General features: G+C 42.1%; 4 protein-coding genes across 4 annotated transcripts; 1 reads left to right on the top strand and 3 right to left on the bottom strand.

The window, feature by feature from the left end:
* Nucleotides 1–37: 37 nt before the first annotated feature.
* Nucleotides 38–767, bottom strand: SS1G_08965 (predicted protein; the record flags this gene model as incomplete). Its single annotated transcript, XM_001590151.1, has 3 exons — nt 38–356; nt 407–527; nt 653–767. The coding sequence occupies 3 exons, from the start codon at nt 765–767 to the stop codon at nt 38–40; spliced, it is 555 nt and encodes a 184-aa protein (XP_001590201.1).
* Nucleotides 768–1,230: 463 nt separating this feature from the next.
* SS1G_08964 (hypothetical protein) lies at nt 1,231–2,343 on the bottom strand (the record flags this gene model as incomplete). The annotated part of the gene is made up of 2 exons (XM_001590150.1): nt 1,231–2,014; nt 2,084–2,343. 2 exons carry the CDS (start codon nt 2,341–2,343, stop codon nt 1,231–1,233), a joined length of 1,044 nt encoding a protein of 347 aa, XP_001590200.1.
* A 4,593-nt stretch (nt 2,344–6,936) lies between these two features.
* SS1G_08963 (hypothetical protein) lies at nt 6,937–9,021 on the top strand (the record flags this gene model as incomplete). Its single annotated transcript, XM_001590149.1, has 5 exons — nt 6,937–7,063; nt 7,199–7,280; nt 7,332–8,226; nt 8,274–8,744; nt 8,797–9,021. 5 exons carry the CDS (start codon nt 6,937–6,939, stop codon nt 9,019–9,021), a joined length of 1,800 nt encoding a protein of 599 aa, XP_001590199.1.
* A 1,068-nt stretch (nt 9,022–10,089) lies between these two features.
* On the bottom strand, nt 10,090–15,092 carry SS1G_08962 (hypothetical protein; the record flags this gene model as incomplete). Its single annotated transcript, XM_001590148.1, has 6 exons — nt 10,090–10,543; nt 10,579–10,607; nt 11,017–11,054; nt 11,514–13,669; nt 14,101–14,409; nt 14,494–15,092. 6 exons carry the CDS (start codon nt 15,090–15,092, stop codon nt 10,090–10,092), a joined length of 3,585 nt encoding a protein of 1,194 aa, XP_001590198.1.
* Nucleotides 15,093–15,874: the final 782 nt, after the last annotated feature.

Genomic DNA, 15,874 nt, shown 5'->3' with positions numbered 1-15,874 from the left:
ACAGCATTCCCAGTACCTCGACGGAAACAATAGCTAGTTAGTTTCTGTGCAAATCCGGCAGCCCAGTCAAGATGGTCAAGGTAATAGGCAAAGGTCGAGTAACGAAGGCCTTATATTCTGATGTTGATAGACCATCAAATGTCCATACCGCCTGCCGAAAGATCGGTATTTTGAGTTTCTCTAGCTTCCAATGCACTAGAACTGCTTTTGTAGGGTCTTGTAGATTGCTTGTAAAAAATGGTTCGGCGTGAATAAATCCGTCTACCTTGATTGCATTATCCCTGATGGCAATAGCTAAGATATGGCTAACAGGACAAAGAATTGGTAAAGCTTCTTCGTGAAAAAGGAATATAGTCCTACGAATATTACGTTAGCAAGATCAAAACACATCAAATCAAGAACGTACAGTTTGGGTTTCCTATCAGCTCCTTTGTGATGAGCAAGAGTGATCTCTATTCCGAGGAGATCGCGTTCTCCAAAAATAGGATTTCGGACAATCCAAAGACGGATATCTTCATAACAGAGAGCTTTATATTCTCGTGTAAGAATATCCTGATCATCCTTATCATCGCAATCGGAGATCTTTGGTCGACCCAAGACTCTGGATTCTCATATATAGGATCATCATCTTTCGTCTCATCCAAGCCCTCACATTCATCATCCCAATTGTCGTCTTCATATGTTTGATCGCGACCAATAGCAATTTTCCCTTTGGCTGCATCAACCAACTTGGCGGGTCGACAGCCGGTATAGATAAGGAGGAGCATGATTGTTGTAAGTGCCAAACGCTGATCTCCGGTTGGAAAAATAGATGTGTCCCGGGCCCAATGATGGGTGAGTATATAATATATAAAACTATTTATAATACAAAGTTTTTTAACTTCTTTTGTTATTTATATTTATATTTACACTAATATATATATACATACATCTAGTCCACATACACTATGATGCTCGTAAGAGGTAAGATTACAAAGTGAGTAAATAGATAAACGCCTTATATGCAAATCATATACATCCATCCGTCCATCCTCGTATTAATCCATTTCAAACCACCCGTCATTTTCTAAACCGACATGAATTTGCATTCTGTTCCATACCATTCCATTCCATTTCATGCAATATATACAACCCACTGCACCTCAAGTTCTATTATCCCCATCCAATGACCGTCCAAAACATCCCCGTTTTAATACACCAAATTAATCGTCCTTGTACTTCATATCTCATCTAATTCTTCTTCTTCTCCCCAACATCATAAACTCTATCATCTACTCCCTCAGCCTCTAAAACTTGTTTTTCCATTTCCGCAACTTGTCTCTCCCATTCCTTTTGACCCATCTTACTTTCCCTTCTGAAAAGTTCCTCGTTAGGTTTTCTGTAACTACCTCCTAGACGATCCCACAATGTCGTATATTGACCATAATTATAGTTAAAGTAAAGATGATGCATAGTATGACAAGCTGCTCCATTAAGAATAGGAGAATTGGCTACATATTCACCATCATGGATAAAAACCGTCCAGATCTGAACAAAGAAGAAAAGACCCAGGTAGGCGAATTTCTGAAGTGGGAAGATGAAGGGGAAGACGTGGTAAGGAAGTGATTGCATCCAACCATCAACGGGGTGGAAAGCAATGGAGGCGTATGGAGTTGGCATAATCCATTTATGATGTGGCTTATGGAGAGTTTTGTAGACCGAAGGATGGTGTAGACCTCGATGGATGAAGTAGACGAAGCAATCGGTGAAGGCTAGGAAGAGTGGGAATTGAAACCAATTATACCATGAACCAGGTCCTTCAGATGTAAGGTCGTAAAGTTTGGAGTAACCTCTTACTTCTGCGAGGAAGAAAGGTGTAGTGAGGATAGACATCAATGGCATACTATTGCAAGCCTGGGAGATTTCCATGCGAATTTGATTTTTGAGGAATTTAGGATGTTGAAAGGTAGTTTTGTCGAAAACGAAGATGTAGGATAGAGTCGCGATTGTAAAGTAGAGAGCTGCACCTGCGATCCTATTTAACAATCAGTATTTGATATGTAATATACATCTCTTGGATGCCCGTCGAAAGTAATAAACATACCAAGTAATCAAGAACAATGAGAAAGCTTGTCGATAGATATTATCTCTATCCCATTGACTTGTGTATGCAGCATGGGTAGGTTCGAATTGCAAAAAAGAATTCGAAGGATGATATTGCCATGTTGAAGCTGTTTTCGCATTGAGAGTTGTCCCGTTAATTTGTTCCCCAATCGCATTTAACAATGGAGATTTCGCAGGTAGTAAGGCTGAATAGAAATGATCGAAGAAGTATTTATCGGTAAGTTCCAAAGCGATATCCATATTGACGATTCAGTCTCAGAGATATCTCTTCTGGTATGGGAGCAATTATCGTTTGTCGTAGAGGTGTTGTCAATTCTCTCGATTGATGAAGCTATTCGGAGGATGGATAGGAGGAGATAGGATTAAAGAAAGCCAAATGAATGGATTCTATTTTTCCTTTGAGATGAATTGGATTGTTGTTGTTCTGTGTTTTACCTAAGTAAAGCAATTGCACAAATTGAAATAAAAGAAAGACTTGGTGAGATGTTAGGTAGAGGAAGAGAGTAGCACAAAAAGGAGAGTGGCGGTATGATTTAATGCGTCAATCGGAAGTTTGGAGAAAATGGGATAAGGTTAGAGATTATATTATATATTTCAACAATTTTCTCTAATCGATAGACCCTCTTTTTTCTTTCCGAACCACCGGTGATTCTATTAGTATTGTATTGATCGATAACCTCATGGGAAATTTGACAAAATGAAACTCGGATCTAAGGGGTTTGAAAAAAGAAGGAAAAGAAAAACTCACTAGAATCCTTTTGGAAGTTCTATCTACATAATAGGTATAAAGTATCAATCCATTTAAAACTCCCAACGAATCAAAAGATGTCATGAACATTTTTCATTCGATCTGATAAAATTAGCTTACTCTTCTAGGGGCTCCATAATTGAATTTCTTAAATGAATCTCTTACGAGAAAGATGAGAATCTTTCGTTTATGGGGATGACTAGAGTGACATTCGAGTTTATGAGTTTATGGGAGAGTGAGGAGATTTATGGGCTGCTTGTTATCTAGGAGGTTAGAACTATCTAGATACCTATCTTACCTAAATCTAGGTACAAAGAGTCAAGTAGAGAGAGATTCATCATTGGTATAAATGACTATGTGACTACTAGGTATCCTATAAATCTTAACATCCGCTCTTCCCATCCCATCCATCCCATCCCATCCACCTCTCCGGCAATTTTCCCATCCGAATTCTTGAAATCAGCTCACCTGAAATATCAGTCCTCCGCACTCACTCCGAAATCCGCAGAAGATCTAAAATCCAAATCTCGTGTTCGGGTACGGAGGTATTTCTTCAAGCGATTTATTGTGATTGGTGACTCGGCTTCTCATTGAAGAATTATCTCCGTTGATTGTACCTGGTTTTTGAAGATTCAAGATTGAAGTACCCATGGATAGGTACCTAGGTAGCTATAGTAGATATTGAAATATTTCTATATCATCTCTTATCATCCCATCTCATCCCATCTCAATCTTCATTCCGTGTCTCATCCCCTCATCACCTAAGGAATATATAAAAACTACTCGACAGATTTCTTGATAGATATAATCAATCAATATCTATCGACCTATCGACCAACCTAGCCATCTACTAATCTATCTATCTATCTCCATCTCTCACCATAACATTACATAAATACACATCCGATCTCACCATCTCAAATATCGAATCAACCATCCAGCAAACCTAAAAACCTCACAAGAACTATCTACATCCAATAGAATATTCAAACACAAACATATCATCTTTAATGACAATACTACGAATTAGCTAATCATATTTCTCAAAGAAAATGATTTGATATCTTTCCCGTTACAAGGCCTTTGGGTCGACATCCTTTTTTTCTTCTGCTTTGCCTTGCTTGAAATCTGGGGATAGTGTCATGTTATATTATGTTATGTGTTGTGGTGAGACTTGTTAACACGGTAAAACCCTTACCGTGATACGATTGATTGATGTCGGAATGTAAGACTTGTGTGGATTTTCAATTCCGAGGAAGATATCTCCCCGAATAGCACCAAATATCAAGAATGTATCGTTTATATATGAACTTTAGACCTATTCCGTTCTGCAGTTCTACGCGTGTACTTTGTATTGACTCCAGATATTTGAATAAGTAGTAAGTTACCTAGATAATGTCAATAACAACACACCAGTGGCACCACATAGCGAACAATAAACAAAAAGATCCAAAAATCCACATCCACAAACCCTTCTAAAGCCCTACGTATACACAGTCCATTCAATCACGGCATCTGAAACCCCCAAATCCCGAACCCCTATTTCCCTCCTCCTCACAAATTCTTCACCCCCACTTCATCCCTCCATCACTCCATCCCATCCGTGATCGGTTATTTTCGGTTGGCAAATGATTCCGGGGCCGATAAAAAATTAATGATAATCCTGCGCATGTATTATCCGATTCGGTTCGATGCACATATTATCTCTTGCATTATTACCCATGTTTTTTCCCGATGATTGGTATGCTTATGCAGTATATATGCATCTAAGGAGTATGTATCCGAAAGACTAGGTATGTTTTGTTGGAGAATTCTGTACGGAGTATTGATAAAGTATCTAGGTACCTAACCTTAGATAAAGTCTGGGCGGTTCGAGCGCTTCTCTAATATACTTTTAGTCTTTAGATGATCATCTTATCCGAAATGATTATCGATAATGAATTTTGAGGCGCTTTGACGGAGGAGTTGTGTTGATCTGTACCTGTGTATTGTTGTACCGGTTGTAGTAAAATCTTAATGATGGGATGGCAGCTCGGTGATCATCAGTGATGTTGAGTCGTTGTTGACATAAACTCAATTCAACTTTCACGTACAGGTATTTGAGTTCGTCAACGTTGGCGGAGATATAAAGTGGTCAGTGTTGCCTAATCTAGTCTCATCTTTAGCTTATCCATGATGAGAAGTTGAAAGTGGTAGTCTGGTATCTTCTTTTATTATATTTCCTGATGATGGCGTCTTGCTGACTTCTAGGATTGTTTATACCTCATTAAGTATAACGCGGTGATACTAATGGATAATTTGTGTGTCTAGTAAGTAGCGTATGCAAGCAATTGAAGCTGTTATGGTGTCCGTTACATGTGGCTAGCTGGAATACTAAAATGATCAAGCAAAGTTAATATTGAGGTAGTGTGAATCCTATTTGGTTAGAGAATTGTTATTATATTTGTTTGATGAACTCACATTTGATTGATGACGAGTCAGACACTAGGTGTAAGTGTTGTCTGTTCCAGCTTCCCTGATGTCAATTGTTTGGTAACGAAAATAGGAATCGGTAGGGGATAATTTGATTCAATGATGAGGATGATACCGATGTCAATTTCAGAAATTAGCTCTAGCTTCCATAGAGGACAAGTTGACGATAAGAATAACTAAGATCAATTAGGTAGTATTCCCTTTCATCATATCTCATCTCATTTCCCAATCAAGGATCTTTTGAATTCTTTTCCGAAGATTCTCAATACTCCGTAAGGTTCCAAGAATTGACTTTTGACGAAAAAGAGAAAGAAGCGAGAGAATATCCAGCTGCACTTTTGAGTTTGAACCCTCTTTTATCCTTGTCAGTGATCCCTGTACCCACATTTGACCAGGATCTAATGACGGACTAACATGGGTCACAAACTAAGGTGAGAGGGAAGACCAGGTTTAAATTTAGTGTGGCTTTCCAGCATATGGGTTAGGTGAGTTATGAGCATTGGTCACATGATCTAGCCACATTTTGGGCGCCGATGCATTTTGATTCGTTACAATCATGACAAGATCAATTTCTCAAGTAAAAGAGAGAAAAGAGGAGAAGGAAAAGAAAAAGCTAAGCCCCAGCTAAACTAAAAAAGAAGGAGGGTTGTTACGCCGTACCTACCTAGCTAGTACTTGTAACCAGCATTGATTATTCTGACCATTTTATCAATTACCATTTCTCCGATTTCGACACTTTACTTTCTCCCACCATCAACTCAACATCAAAAATCAAGCCATCTCTTTCTTCTGTGCTTTGAACTAAAATCCACTTGCTTTGATCGTCGTACTTTTTCAAGTACAGCTTGGAGATTTAGTTCTTCCTCTTCTTCTTCCTCCTCTTCTGACTAGGTACTCCTACTACCACCACTACTGCTACCACTAACGGTACTAACTGAATCTGAGAGTGAACCAAACGAAGATTGATTGATTGATCATTCCTTTTGACCTCCACCCACATCCGCACCGCACCACACCACACCACACCACACTGCACTACACTACACTTACACTACACGCATCTTGCCTAACACGAACCACCAACACCAAACATCAACTCAATCCACATCAACAATATCGACTTGCTACATCTCCCGTCCAAGCATCACCGGCGCACACGCATCAACTTTTCATCCGATTCAATCACTACCTACTATCAAATTATCCTTATCAGCAAATTCTCAACTGCCGAATGCGATCAATAAGCTTTTTAATTCAATATTCACTTGGCATCGTTGAAATAGGTGTTGCGACAGAATTGACTTACTTGTATCCGAAAAAAAGTTCCAAGCGCGCATACCTCATAACTTAACTGCACACTTCAAATCACGGACTGCAAACTATAAGGCAAGCTGCGGCGCACAATCCATAAGTAAGTATTCCATTAATCTTCTCTAACCTTATACCCTTCTTCCCTTTCAACTTTATTTTGCCTTACCTTGGCGCAACGCAAGAAAACTGCTTACCTCAAATGAGGCTGATATCCTCATCCTTCCAATTTAAGCTTGCTGACCATCAGAAGGAATATCAACCAAAACAGTTTTAATCCCACATCAAACCTTCCTCTATACGCAATGTCTATGTACAATCATCGCGGTTTGGGTCCCGCCCCAGGCAGCGCTCGATTGAATGAATTGCTGGATGGCATTCGCGCTGAATTCGAAACTCAACAACGAGCAAGTGGGGAATATGAGCATAATAGTGAGTCGCGCATCAGATGGTTGAAGGGTTGATGAGGGATGTTCAATGGCTGAGTGTGGGAGGAATTCTCTCCAGATTCCGCCTCGCCGTGGTCATGATCTTATAATCGGCGCGATGCTAACATGTCTTTCTTAGTTGCACAACAAATACAAGAAATGCAAATGGTTAGGGAGAAAGTTTATCAAATGGAACAAACACATCTGGCTCTGAAACAAAAGTAGGGTTATTAATACATATTAGAGAATGTCAATTTCGCTAACTTTAAAAGATATGACGAAGAAATTTCACGACTTCACCGCGAATTAGAGGCCAGAGGAGGTCCATCGCGTCCACCTGCCATGGGTGGTCCGCCACAACATGCTGCTCCCTCTCAAGCACCACCAGCTATCGGTCATGGTCCAAGTAACCTTTTTGGAGGTATAATGGCCGGTCAAGCTTCTCAAGGAGGTCCAGGTCTTGCTCCTCCGCCACAACAACAAGATGCGCAAGGTCCACTACCACCACACGCTATGCCACAACCACAACCAACCCTTCAAGGACCTCCACCAAGTCAACAAGGCCCTTTCCAAGGTGGTTATCCTCCACAAGGCCCACCACAAAATGGTCCATATGGTGCTCAACCTCCTCAATCAACCGCTTCTCCTGGTCCTGGCAAAGGTGGCCCTCGTCAAAACCGTGGCCCTGGTGGCCCAGCGACTCCTCAAATGCCACAACAATTACCATACAATAATGATCCTAGACAATCACCACAAGTTGGTCACCCTTTATCCGGTATCCCTCGGGGACCTCAATACCCTGTAGGTAACGTGGGAAACGCTTTGGCAGAATTGGACCTTGAACGCCTACCACCACAATATAAGAAAGTAGAACCCGATTGGTTCGCAATTTTCAACCCAGACGTTCCAAAGATTCTTGACGTTGATCTTGTTCATACTCTCATTCACGAATCTGTTGTTTGTTGTGTTCGTTTCAGTCATGATGGAAAATTCGTCGCCACTGGTTGCAATAGATCTGCCCAAATCTTTGATGTTATCACCGGAACTAAAGTTTGTGTCCTCCAAGATGACTCTGTTGATGCTGTTGGAGATCTCTACATTAGAAGCGTGTGCTTTAGTCCTGATGGAAGATATCTCGCTACTGGTGCTGAGGATAAATTGATCCGAGTACGTTCTTCCCTTCTTACAATCTTTCACGTGCTAATTATAATCAGGTCTGGGATATCGCTACACGAACAATTAGAAACACTTTCTCGGGACATGAACAAGATATTTATTCATTAGATTTCGCTCGTGATGGTCGTACTATTGCTTCTGGAAGTGGTGATCGTACTGTTCGTCTTTGGGATATTGAGGCTAGTCAAAACATTTTGACTCTTAGCATTGAAGATGGTGTTACCACTGTCGCTATTTCACCCGATACCAAGTATGTCGCTGCTGGTTCGCTTGATAAGAGCGTTCGCGTTTGGGATGCTGCTACTGGATACTTGGTTGAAAGACTTGAAGGTCCAGATGGTCACAAGGACAGTGTTTATTCTGTTGCATTTGCACCAAATGGAAAAGATCTTGTTTCGGGAAGTTTGGATAAGACTATTAAGATGTGGGAGCTTGTTGCACCAAGAGGTGGTCACCCAAACACAGGTCCAAAGGGTGGAAGGTGTTTACGTACATTTGAAGGCCACAAGGTGAGAATTTTTCCATCTTCATACCTGATATTCATACTAATCAAATTAATAGGACTTTGTTCTTTCAGTTGCTCTCACTCCAGATGGAGCTTGGGTTCTCTCCGGATCAAAAGATAGGGGTGTTCAGTTCTGGGATCCAAGAACTGGTAACACTCAACTTATGTTACAGGGTCATAAGAATTCTGTTATTTCAGTGGCACCAAGTCCTTCAGGAGGTTCTTTCGCTACTGGTTCGGGTGATATGAGAGCGAGAATTTGGAGTTATAAGAACATCTAATAGATTGTGGACGAGAATTTATGAAAAGCAAAGAAATTAAGAAAATGAAAATAATTGAGTTCTATTGAAACGAAAGGCAAAAAAAAAAAAAAAACAAAGATGCAGTGTTCTTTTGAAGAAACTCTGCTCTGTATATTCCGACAAAGCACTACGAGGCAAGGCAATCAATGGCGTATTCGGTATATTATATTCAAAGGATAGGAATTGAGTCAATAGGAAAGAAACTATGTATGTGAGAATTGATTAAAGAAAGATAAATCTATGGAAAAATCTGTTAGGGACAGTAACAATAAAAAGGAGAATAGCATAATAATGTTACGAGGTTTGCCGTCTAGATCACGTGGAAGTGCTCTAGGCTCTCGAAGTAGGTTTATAACTAGGCGTCAAGCAGGGACTTAAAGTAATGACAATAATGATATGCAATTCGTAACTAATAGTAGAGTATACTAAATGATTGATCTTGAGCACGAAGCTCTATACAAAGGGAATCCATCTTGATTATATAGACCTTCATGCCTATGGCTAGTCAGGACCGCGCAGCGGTCCTGGACAGCCAGCGTTCCTCAGCGGTCCATAACGTGACTTTAATCACGTTACCTTGGTTTAGTCATGTGACGCGGCATAGAAGATAGCCGTTGTAACAAATAAAAATAACAATCAATTTTATAATCTCGAGATGATTAAATATTTTTGATCAATTAAGTCTAGTATTTTATTTTTAGAATTTCTTTTTTTTTAAATTATTGAAAATTATAATTTTTTATTTCTTTGATTTTTTTTTTAAATAAGTTTTATATATATAATAAATTTGTTACGAGGTTTGCCGTCTAGATCACGTGGAAGTGCTCTAGGTGTCACACTCAAGAATACTGGGTAAAGTATCTTGTATTAGAAAATACTAAGCTAAGGAGAAAAGAAGAAGGAAAACAAGAGTAGAGAGTTTTCCTATGATTAAATACAAACGGGGCATGCCACGTGACCCGGAGGTGTGAGGCGTCACACTACCCCCCTTCTCAAACGTCAAGACTGTCCTCAGGCTTGAGCCATACGTTTCCGCTGAAGCAGGGTCTAGTTCTCCTCGTTGTCGTCCAATCGATCTTCCGGAACCTTATCTTCCAATGCGCATTCTAACCAGTAATTAAGATTCTTCGGTGGCCCGGGTAAGTCAGGGTACTCGTTGTGAAAAGCTTTTAGTGCTAGCGGTGAGTTTTTAAGATCGGTAGGTGAGTATTCATCGATGTCGGTATCGAAACCACGCCATTTAACCCTGTAGCGGAGCAGTCCGTAAACTTTGCGGACTGAAAGTATTTTTTCGACTTCCCATTCCAAGTTGCCATCGATCTCTTCAGGTATAGGTGGTGCGTGAACTTGTCCAGGCAAAGGATCTTCTGCGGCTTTGCGGAGCTTCTCAGGATTAAAGTACGGGTGTACTTTGATCTCTGCAGGCAATTCTAGCTTGAATGCGTTTCCGCGTCTCTCTAGGATCCTATAGGGGCCGCTCATCTGGTCTCCAAGTTTGCGACTAGGCCGATTAGTCCTCCAGGACTTAGTACTTACATATACCATATCCCCGACATCGAAATCAACTTCGCGACGTCGTTTATTAGCTTGCATTCTTTGACGTTCCTGTGCGACCAGCATATTAGAGCTAGCGATTTTCCAAGCGTTATATAGACGCTCGGTCCACGCTTGAGCCTCCCTTCGATTCCACTTAGCGGCGGCTGGTGTTCTGGCGGGTATTTCCTTCCAATCGAAGCTGGTGCGGGGTTCGAAACCTAAAATCGTGAAGAATGGGGTTTGTCCAATCGATTCTTGTATCAAGGTAGCTTGAGCGAAATCCATCATAGGTATCAGCTCGTCCCAGTTGTCTTGGTAGAAATTTACGAAGGGGCGTAGGCGTTGATCGATGTATTGATTCATATTTTCTGTTTGACCGTCTGTTTGGGGGTGATCTGCCGTCGATAGCTTCATTTTGATACCTAAGATCGAACATACCTCCATCCAAAAGTCCGACACGAATTGTGGGCCGCGATCTGAAACGATACTATCAGGTGGTCCGTAATAAGAGTAAATTCGTTCCAAAAACATTCGAGCGAGATCTCTAGCATCTGCAGTTTGGAAGCACGGAATGGTTGTCGATTTCTTGCTCAATCGACACATGAATACCAGGATTGCATTGTGACCGTTTTTTGACTTCGGAAAGCTCTTGAAATCCATCGTTAGATGCTGCCAGGGTCTTTCAGGGACAGGGAGCGGTTGAAGCAAGCCGGGAGTCTTGTCACGGGGTATATGAGCACGTCGGCATATGCTGCAATTGTGAATATATCTTTCAACATCCTGAGGCAATCCTTTCCAATAATACCGTTGTATCAATAGTTCTGTCGTTTTACGAATACCAGGGTGTCCCATAGAAACTTGTTCATGAGCTTCTTTGATCAAGAGTGTTCGTAATGGTCTATCAACAACCATAGCGTTTGGTACTACTAGCTTACCAGATCGAAGCAATAAGCCATCAACCAACGTCCATTTCCCGTTCGCTTCTGTTCGTGCCAAGGTGCGTTGTTCTCCTAGTTCTGTTGCAGTACGATTAGCCTGCAAAACCTGTAGCATCTGTCCTAGGCCAGGATCGATATCTTCCACAAGAGGCGCTAATACTTCTGCTCGCACTTCGGGGGAGAGCATCGTTGGCTTTAGGAGAGTACCGAGGCGATTGGCCTCCATCCGCTCTTTTTGGCTCTGTATATCGCCGTCGCGCCGGGTTAGGGCGTCAGCTTGTCCATTTGCTTTTCCAGTACGATATTCCAACTGGAAGTTGAATTGAGAAAGGTATTCTGCCCATCGTGCTTGGCGTGCTGTCAACTTTTTAGTTCGCATAAAGATCTCCAGAGATTGATGATCAGAATAGACCTGGACGGGATTTTCAACGCTTTGGAGCTCCACTCGCCACTGCTGAAATGCTTGCAGGATAGCCAGCATTTCTTTATCATGGATCTCGTAATTACATTCTGCGGGATTCATAGTCTTAGAGAAGAACGCCAACGGATGCCATTCCTTTGTCGCCGGATCCAATTGGGAGAGAATGCCACCTGTCACCCCGTCGGAAGAGTCCGTCTCTACCTTAGTGAGGCGGTCTGGATGAAAGTAATGCAGGACCGGAGCTTCTGTTACAGCTTGTCGCAGTGTTTCGAAGGCTTTCTGGCAGTCCGGATCCCAATCGAAGGTTCGTCCCTTCTGCGTGAGCTTATCTAGAGGGCGTGCGATTCGTCCATAGTTTTTGATAAATTTGCGATAGAAACCACAAAATCCTAGGAAACCTCGTACTCCTTTGACTGTCGTAGGCCTTTTCCAGGTCAGTATATCTTTGATCTTTTCAGGGTCAACTTCCAAGCCTTTTGTCGATACATAGAATCCCAAATACTTGATTCGTGACACCGAGAAATCGCATTTTTTGATGTCCACAGACAGGCCGGCCTCTTTCAATTTGGTTAATACCCATCTGACTTGGGCAGTATGTTCTGATGGATCTGTAGAGTAGATAATGATATCATCCAGGTACGCGGTACAGAAGTTTCCCAGGTTCTCCATCAAAAGATTATTGATGAACCGTTGATAAGTCCCGGGTCCTCCTGACAATCCGAAAGGCAAAACTAGCGATTTGAATTGTCCAAAGCAAGTTTGGAACGCAGTGAGTTCCTCTGAATCGGGATGCATTCGAATAGCATTGAAGGCAGCGCGTAGATCGAGTTTCGTGAAGATTTTGGCTTTGGACATTTGTGAGAGGATCTCGTCAATCCTTGGAAGCGGATAGCCATCTTTAGCTGAGATTTCGTTTAATTTCCGATAGTCTACACATAACCTCAGATCCCCATTAGCCTTTTTGACGAAGAGGATAGGTGCAGCAAACGAAGCGTTACTAGGAGCGATCCATCCCCGATTCAAGTTTTCATCGATGAACTTCTTTAAAGCTTGTAATTCCTGGGTCGTTTGTCGATATAATGGAGACAATGTCAAGTTGTTGGGTTGTGTCAATCTAATTTTATGGTCGCTATTCCGATGAGGGGGTAGAGCATTTGCCTTTTTCTTGGAGAAGAGATCAATGAGATCATGATATTCTTTAGGGATAGTTCGTTGCAGCGTTTCCAGTTCCGTTTCTTCTGGGCGATCTTCTACAGAGTGCTCCCTTTGGTATAGGATCTGATCGATTTCCCAACTTGTGGCTGTAAAGCATTGATTCTTCCGGTTCCGGGTGTTCATTCGGTATCCGATAGCATTGATCAATGCTATCCGATGAGGTGTAGTTCCTTCGGGCGTTGGTCCTTTCATCGATCGTGATGGTTCCTTATCCAATGAATTCATGAGTTCTCCGGGCCATAGGATCTTCGATCTGGCTACGTCCAACAATACCTTTTGTTGTGCTAACCACTCTCTTCCAATGATGAGATCACAAGCTAATTCTTCTATAACATATAGATAAACATTAGGGAACTTGCGATGACCGATGGTGAGGGTTGTTTTCAAACGTTGAGTGATAGGATTAGCCTTTTGTTGATTATAACCATAGACAATACGAGGTTTAATAGGTTCGAGGGGGAGGTTTGTTCTTTCAGCGATATCAAAGGCGAGTTTTTTATTCACGTAAATTTTACCGCTTGCTCCAGTGTCAGGTAAAAAGAAAGCAGAGATGGTTATCCCGTTTTTTTCTATAGTACATGGGAATTCAAAGTTTCTCTTTTTCTTCTGACATAGATCGATATCGAGTTTCCCGATCTGTAGAGCCCTTAAGGAGGAGTCTTCCCTTAAGGGGTTTCTTTTCCCGATTCATTCGATTCGTCGACATCGATCACTTGTACCTTGTTGGGACAATCGCGGGCTAAATGTCCTGGCAGATGGCAGCGGAAGCAGGCACCAGCACGACTAAGCGCTTGCCGAGCAGGATCGTCATAGACCGGGCGATTCTTAACAGGGGTTTTGTTGACGGGGAGCACAGCCGAGTTTTCGAACTTCATCTGTATTTTGGGGGTGGAAGAGGGGGAAGGGATAGTGGTCCCTCTGTAAATGCCTTTGCGGGTTCCCATATACGATTTGGCAGGCTTTAGCTGCTGCAAAAGATAATCGAATTTTTGGCAGTCCTTTACATATTCAGTCAAAGTAGTTGCATGGGAGGTGATCATCTTATCGTTGAGTTCGTTGCTCAACTTGTAGGTCAGATCTTCCAGTAATTGGTCCTGGTCGGTGATTTCAGCAGTTGACGCATACAATTGGAACTCGGCATAGAACTCAGGGAACGGCCGATCTCTTTGGTATAAAGCATTATACTTGCGTCGGGCGTCCTGTTTCTTGTTGGGGTCCCCGTAGATATCTTCCAAAGTAGCAAAGACTTCTTCGACGCTAGTGTAAGGGTTCAAAGCATCAGTACGGTAACGAGCTCGTACCTGCTCAGCAGGAGGTCCCTTCAGGCGACTGTGTACATACGCCAATTGTGCGACGGGGTCGGAGTTTCCAGAAGCGCGAATCTTGTTCATCATTTTATCTTTCCATTGTTCCCAAGAAATGCCGGTGGAGGAGCTCTCAAAGAACTCAGGGTCTGGGATCTTGAAGGCGGGTTGGGGCGACACCGTTGACTGGGCTTTACGAAGGTCAACGATCTCTGCCTCGAGGCTGGTGATCCGATTTTCGTACTCAGCCTCGTTCTGTTCTGCTCCTAGAAGGCTCTGCGATATCTCTATGTTCTGAGCAGCTAAACGATCGCGTTGTCTTTTGATCGAGGCTATCTCCTTTTGATAACGTTGTTGGTCTATGTATACCTCGTCGGACCACCTTGTTATCTCGTTGCTAATGGATAGCAAGTCCGCCGGGAGATATCGTTCAAAGTTTTCAGCAACGCTTCCAAACAAGAAATTATAGGTTTCTGCAGCCATATCTGGCAAGAGGCCCTGATCGACTGCATCAAGTGCACTCAGGAGTCTGCGTTCTCTTCTTTTGCCTTGACTGACGGATTCAGGGAGATCGGGAACAATGTTGTGTTCTCTCTCCTGTTCTTCGTGAGGGGTTGGGGATTTCTGAGTTGTCATTTCGAGATCAATTCTATGTTTGTTTCTTTCGGTCCAGGATTCGAGTGTGATAATCAATTACGATTTAATCGATACGTAAATTTCAGGGCTTGTAGATTCGTAGGTTCGTAGGTTCGTAGGTTCGTAGGTTCGTAGGTTCGTAGGTTCGTAGGTTCGTAGGTTCGTAGTCTATACGCAATTATTTTTACTTCCCAGCGTACGGGAAAGAGTGTAAGATGAGCTTAGTATTATGTCACACTCAAGAATACTGGGTAAAGTATCTTGTATTAGAAAATACTAAGCTAAGGAGAAAAGAAGAAGGAAAACAAGAGTAGAGAGTTTTCCTATGATTAAATACAAACGGGGCATGCCACGTGACCCGGAGGTGTGAGGCGTCACACTAGGTGTCACGATTTATCAATTCACGTGATCTCGAGGACCTCGAGGACCTTGAGGACCTTTTGGACCTTAGGGTCTCAGAGGTCCTCAAAAGATGATATAGGGTATATAAACATTCATTTAGTCTCGTAGTTAAGGAGCTTCGTGCTCAACTTAGTTATCAATTAGTTTACCTACATTCTACTTGATCTAGTAACGACTTCACTTCCAAGTGAAGACCAGTGATAAAGCCTTTAACCCCACAACTACCAACCAGACGAAACCCTTAGGGCAGCCGGCTGCCTCCCAGTAACAGTATCGTTACACTAGGGCTTCTTCGAAGTGGGCTTTATAACTAGGCGGTCAAGCAGGGACTTAAGTAATGACCAAATAATTGATATGCAATTCGGTAACTAATAGTAGGA

Source organism: Sclerotinia sclerotiorum, genomic scaffold (genome assembly GCF_000146945.2).
Source record: "Sclerotinia sclerotiorum 1980 UF-70 scaffold_12 genomic scaffold, whole genome shotgun sequence".
NCBI lineage: Eukaryota > Fungi > Ascomycota > Leotiomycetes > Helotiales > Sclerotiniaceae > Sclerotinia > Sclerotinia sclerotiorum.
The sequence above is the reverse complement of the archived record's forward strand: the minus strand, read 5'-3'. Positions and strand labels throughout refer to the sequence as shown.